Consider the following 23,077-nt stretch of genomic DNA (forward strand, 5'->3'; position numbering starts at 1 on the left):
AACTGGAGTTTTTACAGGACCTCAGGTTAGGTCTGCAAGTCTTCTGTCAAACATGCTTATGAGATTTCTCTACCCCATTTAAAAATACATACATATTTTCTTAAATGGGGTTCAGAAATTTTATATATATATATATATATATATATATATTTCTCCCAATATTTGGCAGAGCTGGGACAAACGTTTGCACAAGAGGTTAGAAGATTAGGGAAGGCAACTTTCAACTTAATATCAGAAGGAAAACCATCCAAAAGGCAATTAGGCTGTTCTGAAGTAGTACTAGATATACTCAAGATTGTATTAGAACCAACACCAAGGATATTGTTCAGGTATTTGTTACTCTAAGTGGGAAGCTAGCATCTTAATGTAGGTTCTTCCAGAGCAGACCCTTAGACAAAGATTCAAGGGCAAAGATTTCATTTGGAAAGTATAGGGAGCCTGGGTAGACAAGTGAGGAGTGATACAGAGAAGGGAGGGCAGCAAACCAAAGGGGCACTATGAAGCCAGCTGCCACAGAGGATGACTAGAGCTTAATCCTACAGAGAAATTCCAGGAAAGGGTGCAAACCACATGCATCAAAATTATCCCACCTGAGAAATGACAGAATTGGAATATTTAGACATCAACTTGCTAGGGTCATTGGTTAAGCACTTCTCTGGAAAGAGTTATTTCTTTGGCACCTCCTGCCTGCTGCGAGCTGTTAGGCTTTTTCCAGTTTGGGGGAGTTTTCAAGCACAGAGATGCAGATCTTGCCAGTGGGGAGTCTCCAGAGCACGCTAAAAGGCCCCAGTGTTAGGTATGAGTGGGGCGCCGTCAAGTTGCCTACAGATGCTTGGAGGACTTTATGTGCTTTACCAATTCTAAACCTCTGTGTCTATAATAAAGATACACCTCCCTCTCCCATCCCACCATGGAATGACAGGCATTTATTAAGAACACAAATTCAGAGTTAACTTTTAAAAATATGCTTTCTCCTATAATGTGCTTGTCTTCATGGCCCTTCTCTTTACAATGCTGGCTAACTAGAATTCATCACCCGCCCTTGCTTTCTCTGTCTTTATCATGTTAAGCCTTTATACTTCCTCCACTACCTTTTTTTTTTTTTTTAATATTTATCTATTTATTTATTTGGCCGTGTTGCGTCTTAGTTGTGGCATGCAGGATCTTTGTTGCGCTCACGGGCTCTTTACTGCAGCGCGCGGGCTTCTCTCTAGCTGAGGCGTGCGGGCTTCTAGAGCACGCGGGCTTAGTTGCCCATTGGCATGTGGGATCTTAGTTCCCCGACCAGGGATCGAACCCGTGTGCCCTGCATTGGCAGGCGGATTCTTAACCACCGGACCACCAGGGAAGTCCCCCACCACTATCTTTTAACCTCTCACCTTTATCCTCTCATCTTTGACTCAATAGATCACATTCTGCAGCCAATCCTTGTCAAACTATCAGTACTCTCTCTTTTCAATACCTTAGTGACAACCAAGCTCACACTATTTCTTCTGGAATCCCGCCTCTGTGTAATCCTAATGTCCCTGCCTCCCATTCCCCTGACCTTCCCTATGACCCTGACTCATGATTCAGTACCCTCTAGACATCTACAGAGGTTTGAAGATTACCAGGACAGGATATAGGCACCTAGATTCTCCACAGGTATATCTAAAATTGAGTCATCTTATTATCTTACATCATCAGTTTCTATTTAACAACCTCTAAGTCTGCCCAAACTCCCTTCTAAGTTCCAAAGCAATGGTCCTAAATACCACCACCTGTCACATCTCCATCCTGAGACTAGCTCATAAATATCTAAACAGGTATTGAGTGAGACACAGGGCAGAGAAAGATCCAATGTCAGGGTCACCTCAGGTTTCTAGGCCTTTACTCAGCTCAAGCAAAGAACAGAAAAACAGAGACCTGTGAGAGGCAGAATGTCATTGGTTAATATTTTCCCAAGGAGAAAGGAGATCTGAAACCACACATCCACAAAGAAAAACATTAGAATTATCAAATATGTCATCCTACTTTTGTGCACAATTTCCTCTAAAATCTCCCCATGTTTGATTTGCTCACTAGTGTATTCCTGGTCTCAGGCACAGAGCCTAGCACATAGTAGGTCCTCAGTAATAGCTGATGAATAATTGAACAAATGAAAATGTCAGCACATCATTGGATCCTCAAGAATATTTTCTTTCTGGCCATGGTGCCAACATGACCACTGTGGAAAGATACATTTTTCCTCCCTGATGGATCCTCCACAGGTCAGGGATGTTCTTGGTTCCACACATTACTGTGACTTGTATAGCACTGAGTTCCAAGATAAACTCATAAAATGAGTCCATTAAAAAGTAAGAGAAAGCTCAATTTCTCACTTTTAAATGTTGTGGCTCCAGTTAATTCAGCATCATTCATTCAGCACATACATCCATTACCACAAACATTGCTATCACAATAAGCAACTGTTCTAGAAAATCAATAAATAGAAGAGAGCAGTTATAGAATACTGCAATTAACTAGCATTATGGGAGATAATTATATGCTCTTCATGCTTGCTCATAATCAATTAATGCTATGTATGTATGTGTAAACACTTTTAGTGACATCTAACTGCTTGGTCCCAACTCTTATTCATTCAAAGGAGAGATTTTTAAGAGATTTCATGGATAATTTGAGTCTGAAAATAACTCATTGGAGTACAGCAATAGTGTGCTTGCTGGTGATAATTCATCCACTGAATTACAGGTGTCCAGTACAATATACATCTTATTCCTTATTCAGATTGACTTCTGGAAACCAGATTCTGTCACACAAATCAAACCTCACAGTACAGTTGACTTCCGTGTTAAAGCAGAAGATATTTTCACTGTGGAAGACTTTCTGAAGCAGAATGAACTACAATATGAGTAAGTTTATGTTTTATAGTTATGAAAATTCTCTCTCATGTATGCTCTCATCCTGGTCTCCAAAAAAACCTGGGAAGATAAAAATAAGACCAAGACAATGGCTTCCCCAGGGCCCCACAAATAGGTCACGGCAGAGCTGGCCCTGAATTCCAAGTCTTAAGATGTCAAGTCTGGTAGATTTTGTGTTTAGTTATTGCTCTAATAAAAACAAGTTTGACTCTTGAATCCCAACTCTTTAGCCAGATATTTGAACTGCTACTGGTTTACAAGTGATATATAGACTAAAGGCCAAACCAGTGGATATTCTATTATCAGTCCGACACAGTTTTAGTCCCAAATCATATCAAGTCTTCTTGCCAGATAATCACCAGACCTATTGTGAGCCATGAGGGTTCTTCATGCTCCTTTAGATTAAGGACCAGACTAGAGTCAGACTGAGTGGTCCTTCTGTCCTTTTTCCTCCCAAAGTCCCCAACTATCTCTAATGATAGGAGAAGGCATGGAGAGAAGGACTGAAAGAAAGGAAAGTGGTTCCCCAAAGGCCTAGAGTAGAGTTGGCTAAGCTGATCACTCCATGAATCTTCCCCAAATACCACACTGATCCATCTAAGCCTTTTAAGATGAGAATGTCCTCCAAGTGGAGACAGCTGTCCATCTGTTGATCCAACAAATAGATAGTGAGCATCTACATATAACGAATGCTGAAAAAACAGATAGGGCCCATCCCCTTCAGAGGAAAATGAACAAAGAATTGCAATATGTGTAACAGATGTCAAGAAGAGTAAAGAGCTGGAATTGCAGGGGAATAGATCAAGTCTAGGGATCACGGAGGGCCACACTAGGAAAGGAGGCTTCAGCTGAGAACTAAAAGACGAGGAGTTAGCCAAACAAAGACAATGAAAAATCATACTCTAGGTAGAGAACAGACTATATGTTAAGGCTTAGAACTTCCCTCAATCTGCATTTGAGGGAAGGAGGAAATGAGGTCTTTAGTCTAAAGCAGAGTTTTTCCTCCAGAGAGTGGATCAGCAAGGAGCAAAGAGACAGTCTCACACTCCAGTCTTGAACATTCAAATGTTTATCCAACAGTCCTCTACCACAAGCTCAAGTCTCCATTATATTTTGAGAAACTGTGACCTACATAATTTTAACAGAAATTTTCTCTTATTTTTCACATCCTAAAACTATAGAATAGTATTTATGCTAGTAAAGATATCAGAATTTTCACCTATAAAATCTGCATCTCCATTAGGAGAAGTGGTACAGCATAATGCAACAAGCAAATGCCTTGGGAAAAAACAGACAAGGCTTAAATCCTGACTCTGCAACTTCCTGGCTGTCTGACCTTGGATAATTTGCTTAACCTTTCTGAGCTTCAGTTCCCTTGTCTTTATAAGGAAAGGATCCTTCTAACCGTATCTTCATAAAGTGAAGATATATATAATGCCACTCTCAAAGGGCTGTTGTGAAGATGAAATAAAACAATATGTAAATAAATTGCAACTGATAGTTTTATTGCTGTGAACGCTGCTATAGTTGACTCTTGCACAAAGAGGTAGATTATACATCTTTTAAAGGTCAACAGAAACTTGTTTAACCCCATTATCATGCTTCACACAGCTTAGCTATCTGCTTCTGCCTGAGGGAAGTGTCAAAATGTGACCTTAAGAATTGACTGTCTTTTTAAAACAAAGATATAATACAGTAAGTTTCAAAATGTGATTAAGATTCACGTCTGTGATATTTTGCTCTTTTTATTACACTAGGAAGGACTTCTAAAATCCTAGCCTATAGGAGCCCTTAATAATATTCAAAAAGATGAGTTTCCTTATAATTCTTTAAGAAAAACAGGAGGAAGATCAGTGACCATAAGCTAACCCTAGCCACCTGAATTGACATCCTAATTCTACTCAGATCACAAAGTAGTAAAACGGCTTCTAATCAGGTAACAATCTCCTTTTACCAGGAGGAAAATTCATGTCTCTTTTTAATGGGTAAACTTTTAGGGAACTGTGTATGAATGCTGTCTCACGTAGAATATAGGATGCTCCCTGAAGGCTAAGATCTTGTTAATTTTTGCTTAGCACATTTGTGGCATATACTTTTCTAAATATTAAGTAATACTAACTCCCTAGAAATCCTGGAGCAGCACACCAGCAATATCCTTGCCGGGGCTGCAAGCAGTCCCTGTGCATCCCATTATTACCTCATGTGGTAACTAATATGTATTTAGATGGTTTCCTGCTGGCAAGAATTTGCAGTTGTTTTTCTATGTAACAGGAACCATCTACTGTACAAGTTCTACCAAAATAGCTTTTCAGATTTTTCAGTGGTTCCAACCCTCTTCACTAAGACTTTCATCATTCGGTAGTTTTAATCAGATTCTGAATTACCATGGAAAAAAATTAAAAATGTGTGCAACAAGAAAAATAACTATTTTTTAGTAGATCTTTATTGGAGTGTAACTGCTTCACAATACTTTGTTAGTTTCTGTTGTACAACAAAGTGAATCAGCCAGATGCATAAATATATCTCCATATCCCCTCCCTCTTGAGCCTCCCTCCCACCCTCCCTATCCCACCCCTCTAGGTGGTCACAAAGCACCGAGCTGATCTCCCTGTGCTATGCAGCTGCTTCCCACTAGCTATCCATTTTACATTTGGTAGTGTATGTATGTCCATGCCACTCAAACTTCGCCCCAGCTTCCCCCGCCACCCCACGTCCACAAGTCCATTATCTAAGTCTATGTCTTTATTCTGCCCTGCCACTAGGTTCATCAGTACCTTTTTTTTTTTTTTTTTTAGATTCCATATACATGTGTTAGCATACGGTATTTGTTTTTCTCTTTCTGACTTACTTCACTCTGTATGACAGACTCTAGGTCTATCCACCTCACTACAAATAACTCAGTTTCATTTCTTTTTATGGCTGAGTAATATTCCATTGTATATATGTGCCACATCTTCTTTAACCATTCATCTGTCGATGGATACTTAGGTTGCTTCCATGCCCTGGCTATTGTAAAGAGTGCTGCAATGAACATTAGGGTCCATGTGTCTTTTTGAATTATGGTTTTCTCTGTGTATATGCCCAGTAGTGGGATTGCTGGGTCATATGGTAATTCTATTTTTAGTTTTTTAAGGAACCTCCATACGGTTCTCCATAGTGGCTGTATCAATTTACATTCCCACCAACAGTGCAAGAGGGTTCCCTTTTCACCACACCCTTTCCACCATTTATTGTTTCTAGATTTTTTTATAATGGCCATTCTGACTGGTGTGAGGTGATACCTCACTGTAGTTTTGATTTGCATTTCTCTAGTAATTAGTGATGTTGAGCATCTTTTCATGTGCTTCTTGGCCATCTGTATGTCTTCTTCGGTGAAATGTCTATTTAGGTCTTCCACCCATTTTTTAATTGGATTGTTTGTTTTTTTGATATTGAGCTCCATGAGCTGTTTGTATATTTTGGAGATTAATCCCTTGTCTGTTGTTTCATTTGCAAGTATTTTCTCCCGTTCTGAGGGTTGTCTTTTCATCTTGTTTATGGTTTCCTTTGCTGTGCAAAAGCTTTGAAGTTTCATTAGGTCCCATTTGTTTATTTTTGTTTTTATTTCCATTACTCTAGGAGGTGAGTCAAAAAAGATCTTGCTGTGGTTTATGTCAAAGAGTGTTCTACCTATGTTTTCCTCTAAGAGTTTTATAGTGTCTGGTCTTATATTTATGTCTTTAATCCGTTTTGAGTTTATTTTTGTGTATGGTGTTAGGGAGTGTTCTAATTTCATTCTTTTACATGTAGCTGTCCAGTTTTCTCAGCACCACTTATTAAAGAGGCTGTATTTTCTCCATTGTATATTCTTGCCTCCTTTGTCATAAATTAGGTGACCATACGTGCGTGGGTTTATCTCTGGGCTTTCTATCCTGTTCCATTACTCTATATTTCTGTTTTTGTGCCAGTACCATACTGTCTTGATTACTGTAGCTTTGTAGTATAGTTTGAAGTCGGGGAGACTGATTCCTCCAGCTCTGTTTTTATCCCTCAACACTGCTTTGGTTATTCGGGGTCATTTATGTTTCCATACAAATTGTAAAAATTTTTGTTCTAATTCTGTGAAGAATGCCTTTGGTAGTTTGATAGGGAATGCATTGAATCTGTAGATTTCTTTGGGTACTATAGTCATTTTCACAATGTTGATTCTTCCTATCCCAGAACATGGTATATTTCTCCATCTGTTTATGTCATCTTTAATTTCTTTCATCAGTGTTTTATAGTTTTCTGAGTAAAAGTCTTTCACCTCCTTAGGTAGGTTTATTCCTAGGTATTTTATTCTTTTTGTTGCAATGGTAAATGGGATTGTTTCCCTAATTTCTCTGATTTTTTTGTTGTTAGTGTATAGGAAGGCCAGAGATTTCTGTGCATTAATTTTGTATCTTGCAACCTTACCAAATTCACTGTTAGTTCTAGTAGCTTTCTGGTGTCATCTTTAGGATTTTCTATGTATAGTATCATGTCGTCTGCAAACAGTGACAGTTTTACTTCTTCCTTTCCAATTTGTATCCCTTTTATTTCTTCTTTCTTCTCTGATTGCCATGACTAGGACTTCCAAAACTATGTTAAATAAGAGCAAGAGTGAACAACCTGTCTTCTTCCTGATCTTAGTGGAAATGCTTTCAGTTTTTCACCACTGAGTATGATATTTGCTGTGGGTTTGTCATATATGGCCTTTATTATATTGAGGTAGGTTCCCTCTATGACCATTTTCTGAAGAGTTTTTAAGATAAATGGGTGTTGAATTTTGTCAAAAGCTTTTTCTGCATCTATTGAGATGATCATATGGTTTTTATCCTTCAATTTGTTAATATGGTATATCACATTGATTGATTTGCATATATTGAAGAATCCCTGCATCCCTGGGATAAATCCCACTTGATCGTGGTGTATGATCTTTTTAATGTGTTGTTGGATTCTGTTTGCTAGTATTTTGTTGAGGATTTTTGCATCTATGTTTATCAGTGATATTGTTCTATAGTTTTCTTTTTTTGTGATACCTTTCTGATTTTGGTATCAGGGTGATGGTGGCTTCATAGAATGAATTTGAGAGTGTTCCTCCTTCTACAATCTTTTTGGAAGAGTTTGAGAAGGATGGGTGTTAGCTCTTCTCTAAATGTTTGATAGAATTTGCTTGTGAAGCCATCTGGCCCTGGACTTTTGTTTGTTGGAAGATTTTTAATTACACTTTCAATTTCATTACTTGTGATAGGTGTGTTTATATTTTCTAGTTCTTCCTGGTTCAGTCTTGGAAAACTGTACCTTTCCAAGAATTTGTCCATTTCTTCGTGGTTGTCCATTTTATTGGCATATCGTTGTTTGTAGTAGTCTCTTATAATCCTTTGTATTTCTGTGGTGTCAGTTGTGATTTGTCCTTTCTCATTTCTAATTTTATTGATTTGCATCCTCTCCCTTTTTTTCTTGATGAGTCTGGCTAAGGGTTTATCAATTTTGTTTTTCTTCTCAAAGAACCAACTTTTAGTTTTATTGATCTTTGCTATTGTTTCCTTCATTTCTATTTCATTTATTTCTGCTCCGATCTTTATGATTTCTTTCCTTCTACTGACATTGGTTTTCTTTGTTCTTCTTTCTCTAGCTGCTTTAGGTGTAGGGTTAGATTGTTTATTTGAGATTTTTCTTGTTTCTTGAGGTGAGATTGAATTGCTATAAACTTCCCTCTTAGAACTGCTTTTGCTGCATCCCATAGGTTTTGGGTCATTGTGTTTTTGTCGTCATTTGTTTCTATGTATTTTTTTTTCTTCTTTGATTTCTTCAGTGATCTTTTGGTTATTTAGTAGTGCACTGTTCAGCCTCCATGTACTTGTGGTTTTTACAGGTTTTTTCCTGTAATTGATTTCCAGTCTCATAGCATTGTGGTCAGAAAAGATGCTTGATATGATTTCAATTTTCTTAAGTTTTCTGAGGCTTGATTTGTGACCTAAGATGCGATCTATCCTGGAGAATGTTCCGTGCGCACTTGAGAGGAAACTGGATTCTGCCACTTTCAGGTGGAATGTTCTATAAATATCCATTAAATCTATCTGGTCTACTGTGTCATTTAAAGCTTGTGTTTCCTTATTTATTTTCTATTTGGATGATCTGTCAATTGGTGTAAGTGGGGTGTTAAAGTCCCCTACTTTTATTGTGTTACTGTCGATTTCTCATTTCATGGTTGTTAGCATTTGCCTTATGTATTGAGATGTTCCTATGTTGGATGCATAAACATTTATAATTGTTATATCTTCTTCTTGGATTGAGCCCTTGATCATTATGTAGTGTCCTTCTTTGTCTCTTGTAATAGTCTTTATTTTAAAGTCTATTTTGTCTGATATGAGTATTGCTACTCCAGCTTTCTTTTGATTTCCATCTGCATGGAATATCTTTTTCCATCCCTTCACTTTCAGTCTGTATGTGTCCCTAGGTCTGAAGTGGGTCTCTTGTAGACAGCATATATATGGGTCTTGTTTCTGTATCATTCAGCCAGTCTGTGTCTTTTGGTTGGGGCATTTAATCCATTTACATTCAAGGTTATTATTATTACTTTGTTCTTTTCACACACACACACTGTACTTTATTTTTACAAGAGATAAACTGACACCAAGCATTGTAAATGGATGACCACAACAAAAGCAACAATGATTGCAATTACCAAACACGAAACACACTCATACTATGTCATAATATTGACATTCAGTCCAGTACTCCTCCACTGTAACAGCTCCTTTAGTTTGCAGTGAAAACTGATTTGTATATTTTTTTGCCTCTGAGTCCTTGTGGGATTTTTTTTTTTTTTTGTATTCAAACAGAAAGTCACAAAAATTATAATCATCCTCATCAGTTCACTGAGTCCCATGTAATTAATTCTTTTCTTATCTTGATCTTTTGTTAGCACTTTTATGAATTCATCAGTTTTCCATTAGAGTTCTGAAAATGCTTATTCATTCAGTTCAGCAGTATAGTCAGTTACCAGCGACCTGTACTTGTCAGAGTCTTTTCCTTGAATTCCTTGAAGATGAAACCCTTTTACAGGAACATTTTTGCAAAAGCATCAGAGTACACCCAGAACTGTCTGTAAATGACAAAAGACTTAAAAATGACCACGGTTAAAGATTTGATGAAAGTTCCTAATGATGCAATTGACAAGGAAATGTAGTTATTTCTGAGATATACATTTTAAAGTAATAACTAGAATTATGGCTTATAACATTATACCAGAACATATAAGATTTTTAGAAATTTCATGTAACGTCTGAAACATTTATATTAACATATTTCCATACAAATACCCCAAAGAAAGTTTAGTATTACTTGTTTTTTTGTTTGTTTGTTTATACTGCAGGTTCTTATTAGTCATCAATTTTATACACATCAGTGTATACATGTCAATCCCAATTGCCCAATTCAGCACACCACCATCCCCCCACCCCCGCGGCTTTCCCCCCTTGGTGTCCATACGTTTGTTCTCTACATCTGTGTCTCAACTTCTGCCCTGCAAACTGGTTCATCTGTATCGAGGTTATTATTGATATGTATGTTCCTATTACCATTTTCTTAATTGTTTTGGGTTTGTTTTTGTGGGTCTTTCCTTCTCTTGTGTTTCCCGCCTAGAGAAGTTTCTTTAGCATTTGTTGTAAAGCTGGTTTGGTGGTGCTGAATTCTCTTAGCTTTTGCTTGTCTGAAAAGCTTTTGATTTCTCTGGTGAATCTGAATGAGATCCTTGCCGAGTAGAGCAATCTTGGCTGTAGGTTCTTCTCTTTCATCACTTTAAGTATATCCTGCTACTCCCTTCTGGCCTGCAGAGTTTCTGCTGAAAAGTCAGCTGATAACCTTATGGGGAGTCCTTTGTATGTTATTTTTTGCTTTCCCTTGCTTCTTTTAATATTTTTTCTTTGAATTTAATTTTTGTTAGTTTGATTAATATGTGTCTTGGTGTGTTTCTCCTAGGGTTTATCCTGTATGGGACGCTCTGTGCTTCCTGGACTTGAGTGACTATTTCCTTTCCCATGTTAGGGAAGTTTTCCACTATAATCTCTTCTAACGTTCTCTCAGACCCTTTCTTTTTCTCTTCTTCTGGGACCCCTATAATTTGAATGTTGGTGAGTTTAGTGTTGTCCCAGAGGTCTCTGAGATTGTCTTCAACTCTTTTCATTCTTTTTTCTTTGTTCTGTTCCTCAGCAGTTATTTCCACCATTTTGTCTTCCCGCTCACTTATTCGTTCTTCTGCCTCAGTTATTCTGTTATTGATTCCTTCTAGTGTATTTTCCATTTCAGTTATTGTGTTTTTCATCTCTGTTTGTTTGTTCTTTAGTACTTCTAGATCTCTGTTAAACATTTCTTGTATTTTCTCAATCCATGCCTCTATTCTATTTCAGAGATTCTGGATCATCTTTACTATCATTACTCTGAATTCTTTTTCAGGTAGATTGCCTACTTCCTCTTCATTTATTTGGTCTTGTAGATTTTTACCTTGCTCCTTCATCTGTGACATTTTTATTTTGCCGTCTCATTTTTTTTTTTTCCTTTTTTTTTAATAAGTGGGATTGTGTTCCTGTCTTACTGGTTGTTTGACCTGAGGCTTCCAACACTGGAGTTTGTAGGCTGTTGGGTAGAGCTGGGTCTTGGTGCTGAGATGAGGACCTCCAGGAGACCTCACTCCAATGAATATTCCCTGGGGTCTGAGGCTCTGTTATTCCAGTGGTTCGGACTCAGAGCTCCCACCACAGGAGCTTCGGTCCAACCCCTGGCTCATGAACCAAGATCCCGCAAGTCGTGCGGGGTGGCAAAAAAAAAAAAAAAAGGAGAACAATAGCAAAGTAAAAAATAAAATTAGACTTAGAAAGTAACAGCTATGTTAAAAAACATATAAAATTAAAATTCTGATGAAACAACAACTGGAAGGTAAAACAGAACCACAATAGTAAAAAAAGAGGTGGAAAAAAAAATAGGTGGAAAAGGCCTTGGCTGTGGAGGGCGGGGCCTAAGCAGGGGTGAGGTTTGGGCAGTGGGCGGGGCCTATGCTTAGGACCCACAGGGCTGGAAAAGGCCGGGGGTGGGGGGGCCTTAGGCTCAACAGAAGGGACCCAGGCGTGACTCCCGCCTCTGGTCTCAGAGGGCAGGGGACCCCACCTGGGAGCCCAGCAGGCTTCCTCCACTCCTCTCCTGCTCCTCCTGGAGGTCCCCTCCCACCTGCCTCTCCTGATCTCCCTCCTATGCCCCCCCGGCCCACGTGGCCTGGAGGGGACTTTGGAGTGCAGGGGACTGGCCTGGGAGCTCAGCAGGCTCCCCCAGCCTGAGTGGGTGGGGCAAACGCCCTCTGCTCCTTTCCACTCCTCTGGTCCTGGAGGGCCCCTCCCACCTGCCTCTCCTGTTCTCTCCTGGGCTCCCTCCTATGCCCCCAGGACCAACCCAGCCTGGAGGGGACCTCTGAGGGTGTAGGACCTGGCCCAGAGAGCCGGGCAGACTTCCCTGGCCGATTGGGCAGGGGAAACGCCGGGCCCACTCCCCCCTGATCTGAGTCTCCAAGGGTCCCTCCAGGGTGGGAACCCCTCCCCCATCTCAGCCACCCCTCAGGGGCGCCGGTCCTGTCCGGCCTCTGTACTCCCACGTCCTACCAGTTCGTTTGGGGGTTCTTCCCGTCTCCTTGGGCATCGGTGTCCCCCACCAGCATCCGGCAGGCACCCTAGTTGTGGGGAGACACGAACTCTGCGTCTTCCCACACTGCCATCTTGACTTCACCCCCCAGTAACTGTATTTTTAAATGCTTATGTCACACCCTAGATACAGAAAGACTAGGAATTGGATGGTGTAAATCTCCCACTTACGGTTCTGAAGCCAAGTTGACAGAATCTTTCGGTGGGTGGGCCTTCGCAGAATTCCTTCTTACAAATTTCAGGAAGGTGGTCTATGCCCTATCCAATGCAGGAAGAGAGTGATTGTTGCTATCTGCCTATAACATTTTTCTGCATATTTCAGATTCGATCAGGAAGGTGTCCTTGGATAACAATGTGTACATAGTAATGTTCTTCAGTAGCAATGGGTGTGTAGTCTGGGGACTGACCTAATACTCCTTTTTCAGGAATCTGAAAGGGGGAGAAAACTAAGTCATGTCTCTCCTCCTCAGACATTGTGGTTCTTGCTTTGTTGGGAGTCCCGTTATCTAATTTGCCTGCATGCTAAAAAAAAAAAAAAAGACAAAGAAGTGGGATAGCACTATAAAAGGAACATATAAAAGTATAAAACAGTGTACATGCCTCTGTATTTTGGAACTGTAATGCAGTCCCTATTACCTTATGAGTCATTATTTTAATCTCCTAGAATAGGAGCTCATTATTTAGTAATAATATTTTGTTATGTAGCTAAAGTAGTACTTTGTCCTAAATCTAATAAAATCAAATTATCATAGGGCTGGAAAGGATCATTTAAGGTCATTTTCCCACCTTCAGGCAAAAGCATCACATTTCAACCTCATTCTGATACTCTTTTGCAAGTTACTAGAGGACACTTATACTCTTGGGTGTCATCTTAAATCTAACTGGTTTTATTATGCTTCTTTGTCCTGATTATTGATGAAAATGTTTAAATATTAACATAATAATAACTCTAACAGAATGTCTCTTCTTAGTACCAAACAAAACACTAACCTCCACATAGTCACTTATTCTCCCAAATAATCTGAATTTGAGGATTGTATGCAAAAGAAGGATATTGCAATATGCTGTGGAAGCCCTATTTCCCCCCTCTACTCAGAGCTGGTTCCTGGTAGGTCAGAGATCACTATGGTTATGGTCTTAGGGACAAATGTCTACTGAATGTCCTGAGGCTGTAGAATGCCTGGGAGCAATTAAGTGATGATTTCTTTTCTCTGGGCAGCCACTAAGAAGCCACGTGACCTAGATGATTATTTTACTTGCTGTCAATGGAAAATCTTGTTAAAGGGAAAGTAGATGTCATTTACCATTTCCTCTTGGATTTTTAGTTTTGCCATTCTGTCAGAGAAGTTCATCCTTGTTAGGCAGGGTTTGTTCTTTCAAACTGATAATCTTGGAATACAGTTGTTTTCTTAAAGGTTTCTGCCTGTTGGTTTTTAGCTTTCAAGGTTTTTGTTTTATTTGTTTGGTTTTGTTTTTAGTTTTTAGTTATATTTGAAAATCATTTACCTAAACTATCTTTATTCTAGATGTTTCCCTAGAGTTTATGAAGGTGGCAACTGGCAACTTTACTGTAGTTTAATTTTTTTTCTTCATAAACCTTGGAAGACATCTATGTAAATGACCAAGGCCTAGGGATTTGAGTCAAGTCATTGCATTTTAGAACTGAAAAGGACATTGAATACCAGCTAATAAATATCCCATTATACAAATTATGAAATTAAGGCCCAGAGATTAAATGACTTTGCTGAAACCAATTTACATGTTAGGCGAAACTATGACCCTGATCTTTTGATTTCTAATTCTAGATTCTTTCTAATTCCACCCTATTCCCTAACAATCCAATTTGGGTGTTGAATATAATTAATTATAGCACTTACTATAATCATTGTTCTTAACTGTAGCAGGCAGAATGACTGTCCCTCCAAAATGTCTACATCCCAACCCCTAGAATATCTGAATATATGCTAATGGCAAAGAGAAGTTAGGATTGTAGATGGAATTAAGGTTGCTAAGCAGCTGAACTTAAAATAGGTAGGTTATCCTAAATTGTCCAGAGAAGTCCAAAGTAACCACAGGGTTCTTACAAATGGAAGAGGGAGGCAGAAGAGGAAGTCAGAGTGATGAAACATGAGAAGGACTTGAGCTGCTATTGCTGGCTTTGAAGATGGAGAAGGGCAAAGAGCCAAGGAATGTGGGCAGCCTTTAAAGGGCAAGGAATCAGACTCTCCCCTAGAGCTTCCAGAAAGCACTTCACTGTTAACACGTTGATCTTAGCCCAGTGAGACCTGTGTTGGACTTCTAAGCTGTAAAATAATAAATTCGTGTTGTTTTAAGTCACTTAGTTTGTGGTAACTTATAGCAGACTTAGTTTGTGGTAACTTATAGCAGCCATAGAAATGAAAGCACTAACAAAGTACTGATGGCTGCTTAATGGGAAATTTTCTTTCCACAGAATAAATATTAAACTCTTCTCCTTTTCCTTTTTTTTTTTTTTTTTTAAATACTACCTTAAGATAGTTAAGCCCTTAAGACAGTATTTGCCTCTTGCTAGGAAACAAATATCATTTAGTATTAATTTATTGCATTTTCCATAAACAGACACAAGTTCATGCACAGTTAACCAAAAGGAGAGACCCGGAGGGAGGTTCAGAGGATGTCCCTGACATACTTCATCAGAATGCCCTTGGGGCAGCCGGAGGAGAAGTAGACTTTTGATATGCGGCTACAATTCTCTGTGTGTCAGATAAAAACATTTCAAGGCTTGACTGTGGATAATAGAAGTTTCTGTAAACTAACTACTGCCCATGATATTTACAGTCTATGATCAAGGACATTAGTGCTCATAAAATTTTGTCCCTTCAGAACACACTTTCCACTCAAAAGTAGCAAAGAGAAACAAAGTCATATATACCCATACCTTCACACCTGCCTCTTATAATAAGACCTTTCACCTGAATAATCATTTTTAGAAATAAGCAAGCCTCAAAGTTTCTGTCACCAAATTTTCATTACCTTGCTACAGAACCATTCTTACATTACTTTAAACCAGCCAAAAGAAAGGCAAGCAGAAACGAGTACTTTAAACTCAGTATTCTTTGGTCTAAAAAAATCTTTAGCTTGTCAATATTTCTGAATTTCCACCCATCAAGATATTTTTCTCAAAACCTAGAGAAAGGCCTCAGGTGACCGGCTGTCCCAATCTACCTGGGATTGAGTAGGTTCCTGGGACATGGGACTTTCAGTGCTAAAACGAGGAAAATCTTGAGGAAGAAAGACCATAGATAGGGCTGGAGGGCATGCTTCTGTGTTGCAGCCCAAGGCCCTGATGCAGAATGCCCCAGGTACCAGGGAAATCATTTTCCAAGTTTAAGGTCCAAGGACCCCCAAACAGGTGAAGTTTGGGCCAAAGAAGAGCCTGCCCTGCTCACAGTCTCCAGTATCCTTCTCAATGATTTACTTACTTTGTGTGATGAGCAGCTCAAGTTGAAAAGCATAATCAGAGGACAGATCTGATTTCATGGAGAATGTACTGTACCATTGGCTAAAGCATAAACTCCAGGTTTTTGCTGACTGGGAAACATGCTTATGTTCACAGGAGTACCCCCTTTGATTTATTACAGGGTATTAATAAGCAACCTCAGATCTGTGCTGGAGGCTCAGTTTGATAGCAGGGTCCGCGCAACTGGACACAGTTACGAGAAGTACAACAACTGGGAAACGGTATGACGTGCACCATGTGATTTAGACAGACATTGCTTTGGGAATTGAACCAAGAATGTCACACATTAATCCACAAATGGTTCCATTTGGTAGATAGAGGCTTGGACTCAACAAGTCGCCAGCGAAAATCCAGACCTCATCTCTCGCAGTGCCATCGGAACGACATTTTTAGGAAACACTATATACCTCCTCAAGGTAATCCTTTTTAACCATAACCTTCCCATGTCTGAGGGCTTTAAATCAATGACTTCTAACACATTAACATCTGTTTTACAGACATATTCATCCCAAACAATGTTATAACTCTTTCCCTGACTCAAACAGATTCCCCAGATTGTTTTATCATATGTGAATTTTTAAATCATTATTTTGATTTACTCAAAAGGAAAAATGCAATAAAATAAGAGCAGTCCTATAAATTTAACCACATCCCTGTAAGCAATGTAAATGATCACCTACCTTGATGCAACTGTCCTCTCCCAGATGTTGTTTGCAAATCCATTTGCTAAAGAGGTTCATAAACTTCATATCTATCAGACAACGGTACACAACGTATCAACAATTTGTTTCTGTCGTCCTCTAATGCCATTTTTGTCATGCAATTCTAATGAAGAAAATAAAAAGACGTGGAATAAATGGGAGAGAAGGAAAACTTCTTACAAGATTAGCAACAATCATGATTACTTCTAATTACTCATCCAGTTGTCTTGGTCACGTCCCCTAACAGTAGCAGCAGAAAATAACCTCCATGTGAGTACAATTAAGCAGGGTAATCAAGCATCTTCTGAAAAATATGAGCTTGTCAAGCTTAATAAAAATAATAAACAGCCATGTAAGCCTTCAGCTCAAATATTGTGAGTGTCTAGAGGCAAGAACATACCGTGCTAGTATTATGTTTTAATTTAATCGTGGAATGTACCTCTTGCTGCTGTCAGCTTTCACCTTTCGAGTCCAAAGCCCAGATGGGTAGTGAATGTTAACCCCTGAATATGATGAATCACAGTTTCCCTTTTCCTTTTGTTTGCAATAGGTTGGCAGACCTGGACCAAATAAGCCTGCCATTTTCATGGACTGCGGTTTCCATGCCAGAGAATGGATTTCCCCTGCATTTTGCCAGTGGTTTGTGAGAGAGGTCAGTATGTAGAATGATTACTGGCAGAGGAAAGTAGAAAGTATTTTTTTTTTTTTATTTCAATCAATCCCTTGTAAACTAGCTATAATAAAAAAGAATAATAGCATAGAAAAAATTCATAATTCCAAGATCCAAGCTACAAAGGTCACTAAGAGAACTTGATAAGGCAAAATTTTTAAACAGTTAAAAAATGGTATTTATTTGTATTTCACTCATCTTAACTTTCTTACCCACCTTTGGTAAAAAGGCTAACAGGTAGTAAATATCATGGATAGGGCATTTAAAAGTTAATGATTGTGGAAAAACCACTAACTTGATCATTATCTCCTAGATAATAATCAATGTATACTTCAGAATAAAAGAAAACAATGCATAGTAGTCCCTGTTCTAAATGATACTGTTTTCCACTCCTTTATAATTCTAATGGTAAGATATATGTAAAAACCCTTTTAAATATCCATGAGTCCATAATGATATAGATGATTCAATAAATTAAAAAAAGGGAGAGAAGGAACAACTCTTTCTTATAGAGGAATTACAACTAATAGATGTACAAATGAGCAAAATAGAAAGTTACCATTAGAACACCACAGTAATAACTACTTCATGAAAATCTACAGATGGATACAAAAATTAGTGGGTAAAAGTTTAAAGAGAAATAGGTTATTTGCAGCAGCAAAGTATCTCTTAAAAAATATGTATTATATTACAAAGGCAAAATTTACAGGGGAGAAGCCTAGCAGAAACTACCTTAACCAAGTGATCAAGGTTAACAACACCTGTGTCAAAGTCATAAAGGAAAGTCTGAGGAACTGTCACAGATAAGAGGAGACATGATGACCAAATACAATGCGGGGAAGCTGGGTAAAAGGTATATGAGAACTCCTTGTATCTGCAACTCTTCTATAAGTCTAAAATTATTTCAACAGTAAAAGTTTAAAATATTGAAATACTTTAAAAATATAAGACTATTATTATATACAACATAATTTCTTTTGGGTAAAGCACTTCTGAATCTATTCATTAGGCTCTTGGTTTCTAGACATGTTATGTGTCCAATTGGCACCATTTAATTTCAGTGAGTATCTCACTATCTGCCCTCTAGAAAGAAAGACTTTCATCATTACTTCGGTTACCTCTAATCACAGACCACTAACAGAACATGGTTCTATAGCTCTTCCAACATAAAAAGCACATGCTTTACCATGTGTTATTTTAATAAACATACATGTATAGAGCCATGAAGACTATATAAAAACTGTTACTACACAGAAGCCTTAAATATCTTAAAAATCTCTTCAAGCAAGCCTAGGGAAGAGTTGAATGTAAATTTAATATAATCCTGGGGCTGAAGAACTGGGACTAAGAGAACATAATAAATGGGTATGAGGTCCTTCATTCATAGATAGGTATCCACATCACTTAGCAGGGAGAGCTAGACCCTTAACAGAGTTCCCTTCTCAAGAAAGAGGAATACGAAGAAGACTTCCATCATTATGCAACTTGAGACTTGCTGAGAGCCTCTCCAAAATCCATCAGTGTGATCTCACTTCATAGTGGGAGGCTTTTTCATTCTTCTTCCTCTACTGAGACCATCTACAGGAGGTCTCACCAAAATTAAACAAATTTCTAGATGACAGTATTAGGAACATGCATAGCCATCCACAGACATTCCTTACTTACTTACTAGGAATACCCTCACAGCCTACTAACTTTGAAAAAAAGTTCTTACCCTCATATCCTACTAACTTTGAAAAAAAGTTATTACAATTACTATTTCAAAGGAAATGAGTATTCATGTTCCTTAAAAGTCTTTAATTTTATTGAATTTTTGTTCATCTTTAAAGTAAATAGTTAAAATAAAAAGTAATAATTATATGAGTTATATATGGATGAAATAGAGCAGGGGTCCCCAACGCCCGGGCTGTGGACTGGTACCTGTCCGCGGCCTGTCAGGAACCTGGCCGCACAGCAGGAGGTGAGCGGCGGGTGAGTGAGTGAAGCTTCATCTGCGGCTCCCCATCGCTCGCATTACCGCCTGAACCATCACTCGCGTTACCGCCCGAACACCCCCGCTCCCCCATCCGTGGAAAAATTGTCTTCCACGAAACCGGTCCCTGGTGCCAAAAACGTTGGGGACCACTGAAACAGAGTATCCTAGAAAAAGAGAAGAACTAGAAACTATTTTAAACAAAACTGGCAGTAATATTTTGCTATTTGCTTTTTAAATATTAATAATACCTACTTCAAAAGGGGATGCCACTTTTGTTACCAAAGTCAACATTCATCTAGTCTATGTAAATTTTAGCAGCATAATGCATTCCATTTTTCCGTGAAATTCCGCTTTGTAATTTATACACAGGCTGTTCGCACCTATGGACGTGAGATCCACATGACAGAATTTCTCGACAAGCTAGACTTTTATGTCTTGCCTGTGGTCAATATCGATGGCTACATCTATACCTGGACCAAGGTATATGAACCAATACTGAGAGGGGCTAATGAAATTAAAACCAACCACTTTCTACTATACTTGTCCTAACCATAAACTGCACTTTTCAGTACCGAATGTGGAGAAAGACCCGCTCCACCAACGCTGGATCCATCTGCATTGGCACAGACCCCAACAGAAATTTTGATGCTGGTTGGTGCAGTAAGTATCTGGCTGACCATTTTGCATGCGTCTTTTGAAAAGTATAGGAAGAAAGTAACAGGAAAACACAATAGTGTCTAAAATAAGAATAAAATATAAATTTTTATATTTTAGAGTTCTAACTTTCTGAAAGCACAAACAATAAACAGTTTGTTTATTCAGTCAATAAAAATGTATTGCTTATTCTATTATGTTCCCAGCTGTGCTAGACGCTGGAAACATAAGACTGAACAAACCAGACATAATCCTACTACTTGTGGAATGTAAAATCTAGAGGAGACCATCATTAATTATTTAAACAATTATTTAAATAAAATTGTGATATAATTATAATTTTGTGATTCAACTCTCAGTAAATGATTATACTAATATAGAAATTTCTCATGGATATTAGTTTGTCCCTACTTATTAATCTTCTTACACTATATTGATCTCATTGTTTAGCACTACACAGGGACATATTGGTGATTTCACATGCAACTTTTTAGCCTGTTAGCTTAAAAACACCCTACTCTTGTGACTAAATGTATGCATACTTTATAATGTACACATACATGAGGATGATTATAAAAACTCCTGTGAAAACAACTTATTTTTTAACTCTCTAACTCTCTAATTTGAAATTTTGAAACATGACCTGTGGGAACGTCAGTAGATGACCATTTGCCATTAACAACAATATGTTTTTCCAGGTGTCGGAGCCTCTAAAAACCCCTGTCATGAAACTTACTGTGGATCTGCTGCAGAGTCTGAAAAAGAGACCAAGGCCCTGGCTAATTTCATCCGCAACAACCTCTCTTCCATCAAAGCATATCTGACAATCCACTCATACTCCCAGATGATGCTCTACCCTTACTCCTATGATTACAAACTCCCAAAGAACAATGCTGAGTTGGTAAGTAGTCATGGTAGTAGATATAGCATTTCACTGTTGAGATTTTTGAATTCTATTCCTAGAAAAAAAAAAAATTATACAAACAATTTCTGGAAGTTCCATTCTTGATTTTCAGTAATAGAAGCAAAAAACTTACCACCACAGATTTACAAGGAATCTGAAATTGGCTAGATAAATTGGCTAAAAGAAATGTGATTTTGATGCAGGGAATGATCCCCAAAATGCGGTTAATTCATTAATCTTCAAAATGACAACAGTTCCACTTCCTCCTGCTTCACCACAATACTGACACACATGATGATTTCAGACGCATCTGGGGTAATCAACAAAGTTCCTTCACCTCATACATAATCTTAATCAGAAAGTCAATTTTATCAAGTTGCCTTGAGCTGGATTTGACATGCACAGGCAGAGTATGGCAGATGTCATTAGGAATTTGGCACATTTGGTTGATATCAGGTTAAGTGATAAGATCCTAATATTGCTTATTTCTAAATTGTTGGATTAGGTGAGACACAGATGTAAATCAATCAATGAACAAATGATGTGAATTGGTCCTTACTATATATGAGAAATAATGCAAAGAAAATGAACTATCCCTGCCTCAAAAAATTAGCAATCTTGTTGGAGAATCAAGATACAACCACATGAAAAGTTAAATAATATAAGAGTTTTATACTATTCAAATTAACAAATATGGTACATCAATGTATAATTTTTTTAAATAAGCAGGTTTGAATCCTTCAAACAACTTTTTTTTAAATTTATGAACATCTGGCTGCCAGAAGTTGGGACCAATGATCTGAAAGAACAAGTGTAAGATTTAAAGCACTTGAGTTATGCCAAAAAAAAACCACAGTATTCCACCTAGACAACGACATAGATATTTGGCTTACCTAAATGCATAAATTCAAAGACCCAATAACTTTATCAACTGGAAATTGTTTTGTACTTTCAGATTCAGTCTTTCAGAAACCAAATAAAACATGTAATGCTGTAAATATTTTGTGAACAGCAAAATGGAAAAATAACTCAGCTTCTTAGAAAACTGACAGCTAATAGTTAGCCAGGTCCTGTTCTTTAAAAAAAAAAAAAAAAAAAAAAATGCTATTTTTCATTTCATTTCATTTCAGGAAAATCTTCCCATCTTCCCTATCTGTAGCCAAAAAACAAAAGAGGACATCATTAGCTGGAACCATTAAATATTCCAGTTTTCCAATTAGGCTCAGTCTGTTAAGTGTTCCCAGCAGTGGGTGCTCACAGGCTTGCTGTCCCAGAGATGGGTGTGGCCAGCTCCTCATTTCAGTCCTAGATTTCCAGGGCCACCAGAGCAGAGGAGGTGGGGGTATGTTGTTTGCTTAATTCATGTGAATATGTTTAAGCTGTACCACATCAAGAGAAAAAGACAAAGCCATAAAAACTAAGCACGCATGAGTTAGTAAGTAAAATATTAAAACTAAAATTATAAACCATATTAAATGTAACAATAACCAATATATCCAATTTGCTTAATAACTAGTTTTAAACATAAACACTAAAAGACTAATGCTAACAGAAAAGCTTAAAGTGTTCTTTGGGATTGAGCTGCCTCACAAAGTTTCAATACTTTTTCTTACTTGGGGAATAAGTTTAAGCCCTTTTAGCGATGAAAACTTTGTTGCCCCACTGGCTCCATACAGTAACGTAGTATCTGACTGCTCTAAAAGTCTACAAACTTTCTTTTAAAAAAAAGAATCAAGTAAGTTCTACCTGTAGAATCTCATGAATAATTCTTGCTACTTCCCGTGGTTTCTTCAGGAAAAGACCCAAGACTCAAAGTGAGTTTAGTGGGCCAATTCAATATGTGCCCCAAATGGTGTGAAACCATTCCAGAGAATGTGATCCACTGATACTTTCCTCTAACAATCACTCCTTCACTTAAAATCAAGGAAAGCAAGGTAACAGTAAAATAAATAAATATATATATATATATATATATATATATATATATATTAGAAATTCCATCCTCCAAAATTGTTTTTAAATTCTAATTAACAAAGAAGTGAAACAGAACTATATCAAAGTAACATATTCATAATCAATTCTCAA

At 38.0% G+C, this 23,077-nt stretch overlaps 1 protein-coding gene across 1 annotated transcript in view; it reads left to right on the forward strand.

Annotated features, from left to right (window-relative positions):
• The window catches only part of CPB1 (carboxypeptidase B1), a 39,430-nt gene that overhangs the window by 4,843 nt on the left and 11,510 nt on the right, over window positions 1–23,077 (forward strand). Inside the window, exons 3-9 of the mRNA XM_068547355.1 lie at window positions 2,767–2,891; window positions 16,210–16,309; window positions 16,403–16,504; window positions 17,340–17,441; window positions 19,804–19,914; window positions 20,004–20,094; window positions 20,787–20,989. Of these exons, the coding sequence (XP_068403456.1) occupies window positions 2,767–2,891; window positions 16,210–16,309; window positions 16,403–16,504; window positions 17,340–17,441; window positions 19,804–19,914; window positions 20,004–20,094; window positions 20,787–20,989 (834 nt within the window). The remainder of the gene's footprint in view (window positions 1–2,766; window positions 2,892–16,209; window positions 16,310–16,402; window positions 16,505–17,339; window positions 17,442–19,803; window positions 19,915–20,003; window positions 20,095–20,786; window positions 20,990–23,077) is intronic.

This window comes from Eschrichtius robustus, chromosome 6 (genome assembly GCF_028021215.1).
Source record: "Eschrichtius robustus isolate mEscRob2 chromosome 6, mEscRob2.pri, whole genome shotgun sequence".
Lineage (NCBI taxonomy): Eukaryota > Metazoa > Chordata > Mammalia > Artiodactyla > Eschrichtiidae > Eschrichtius > Eschrichtius robustus.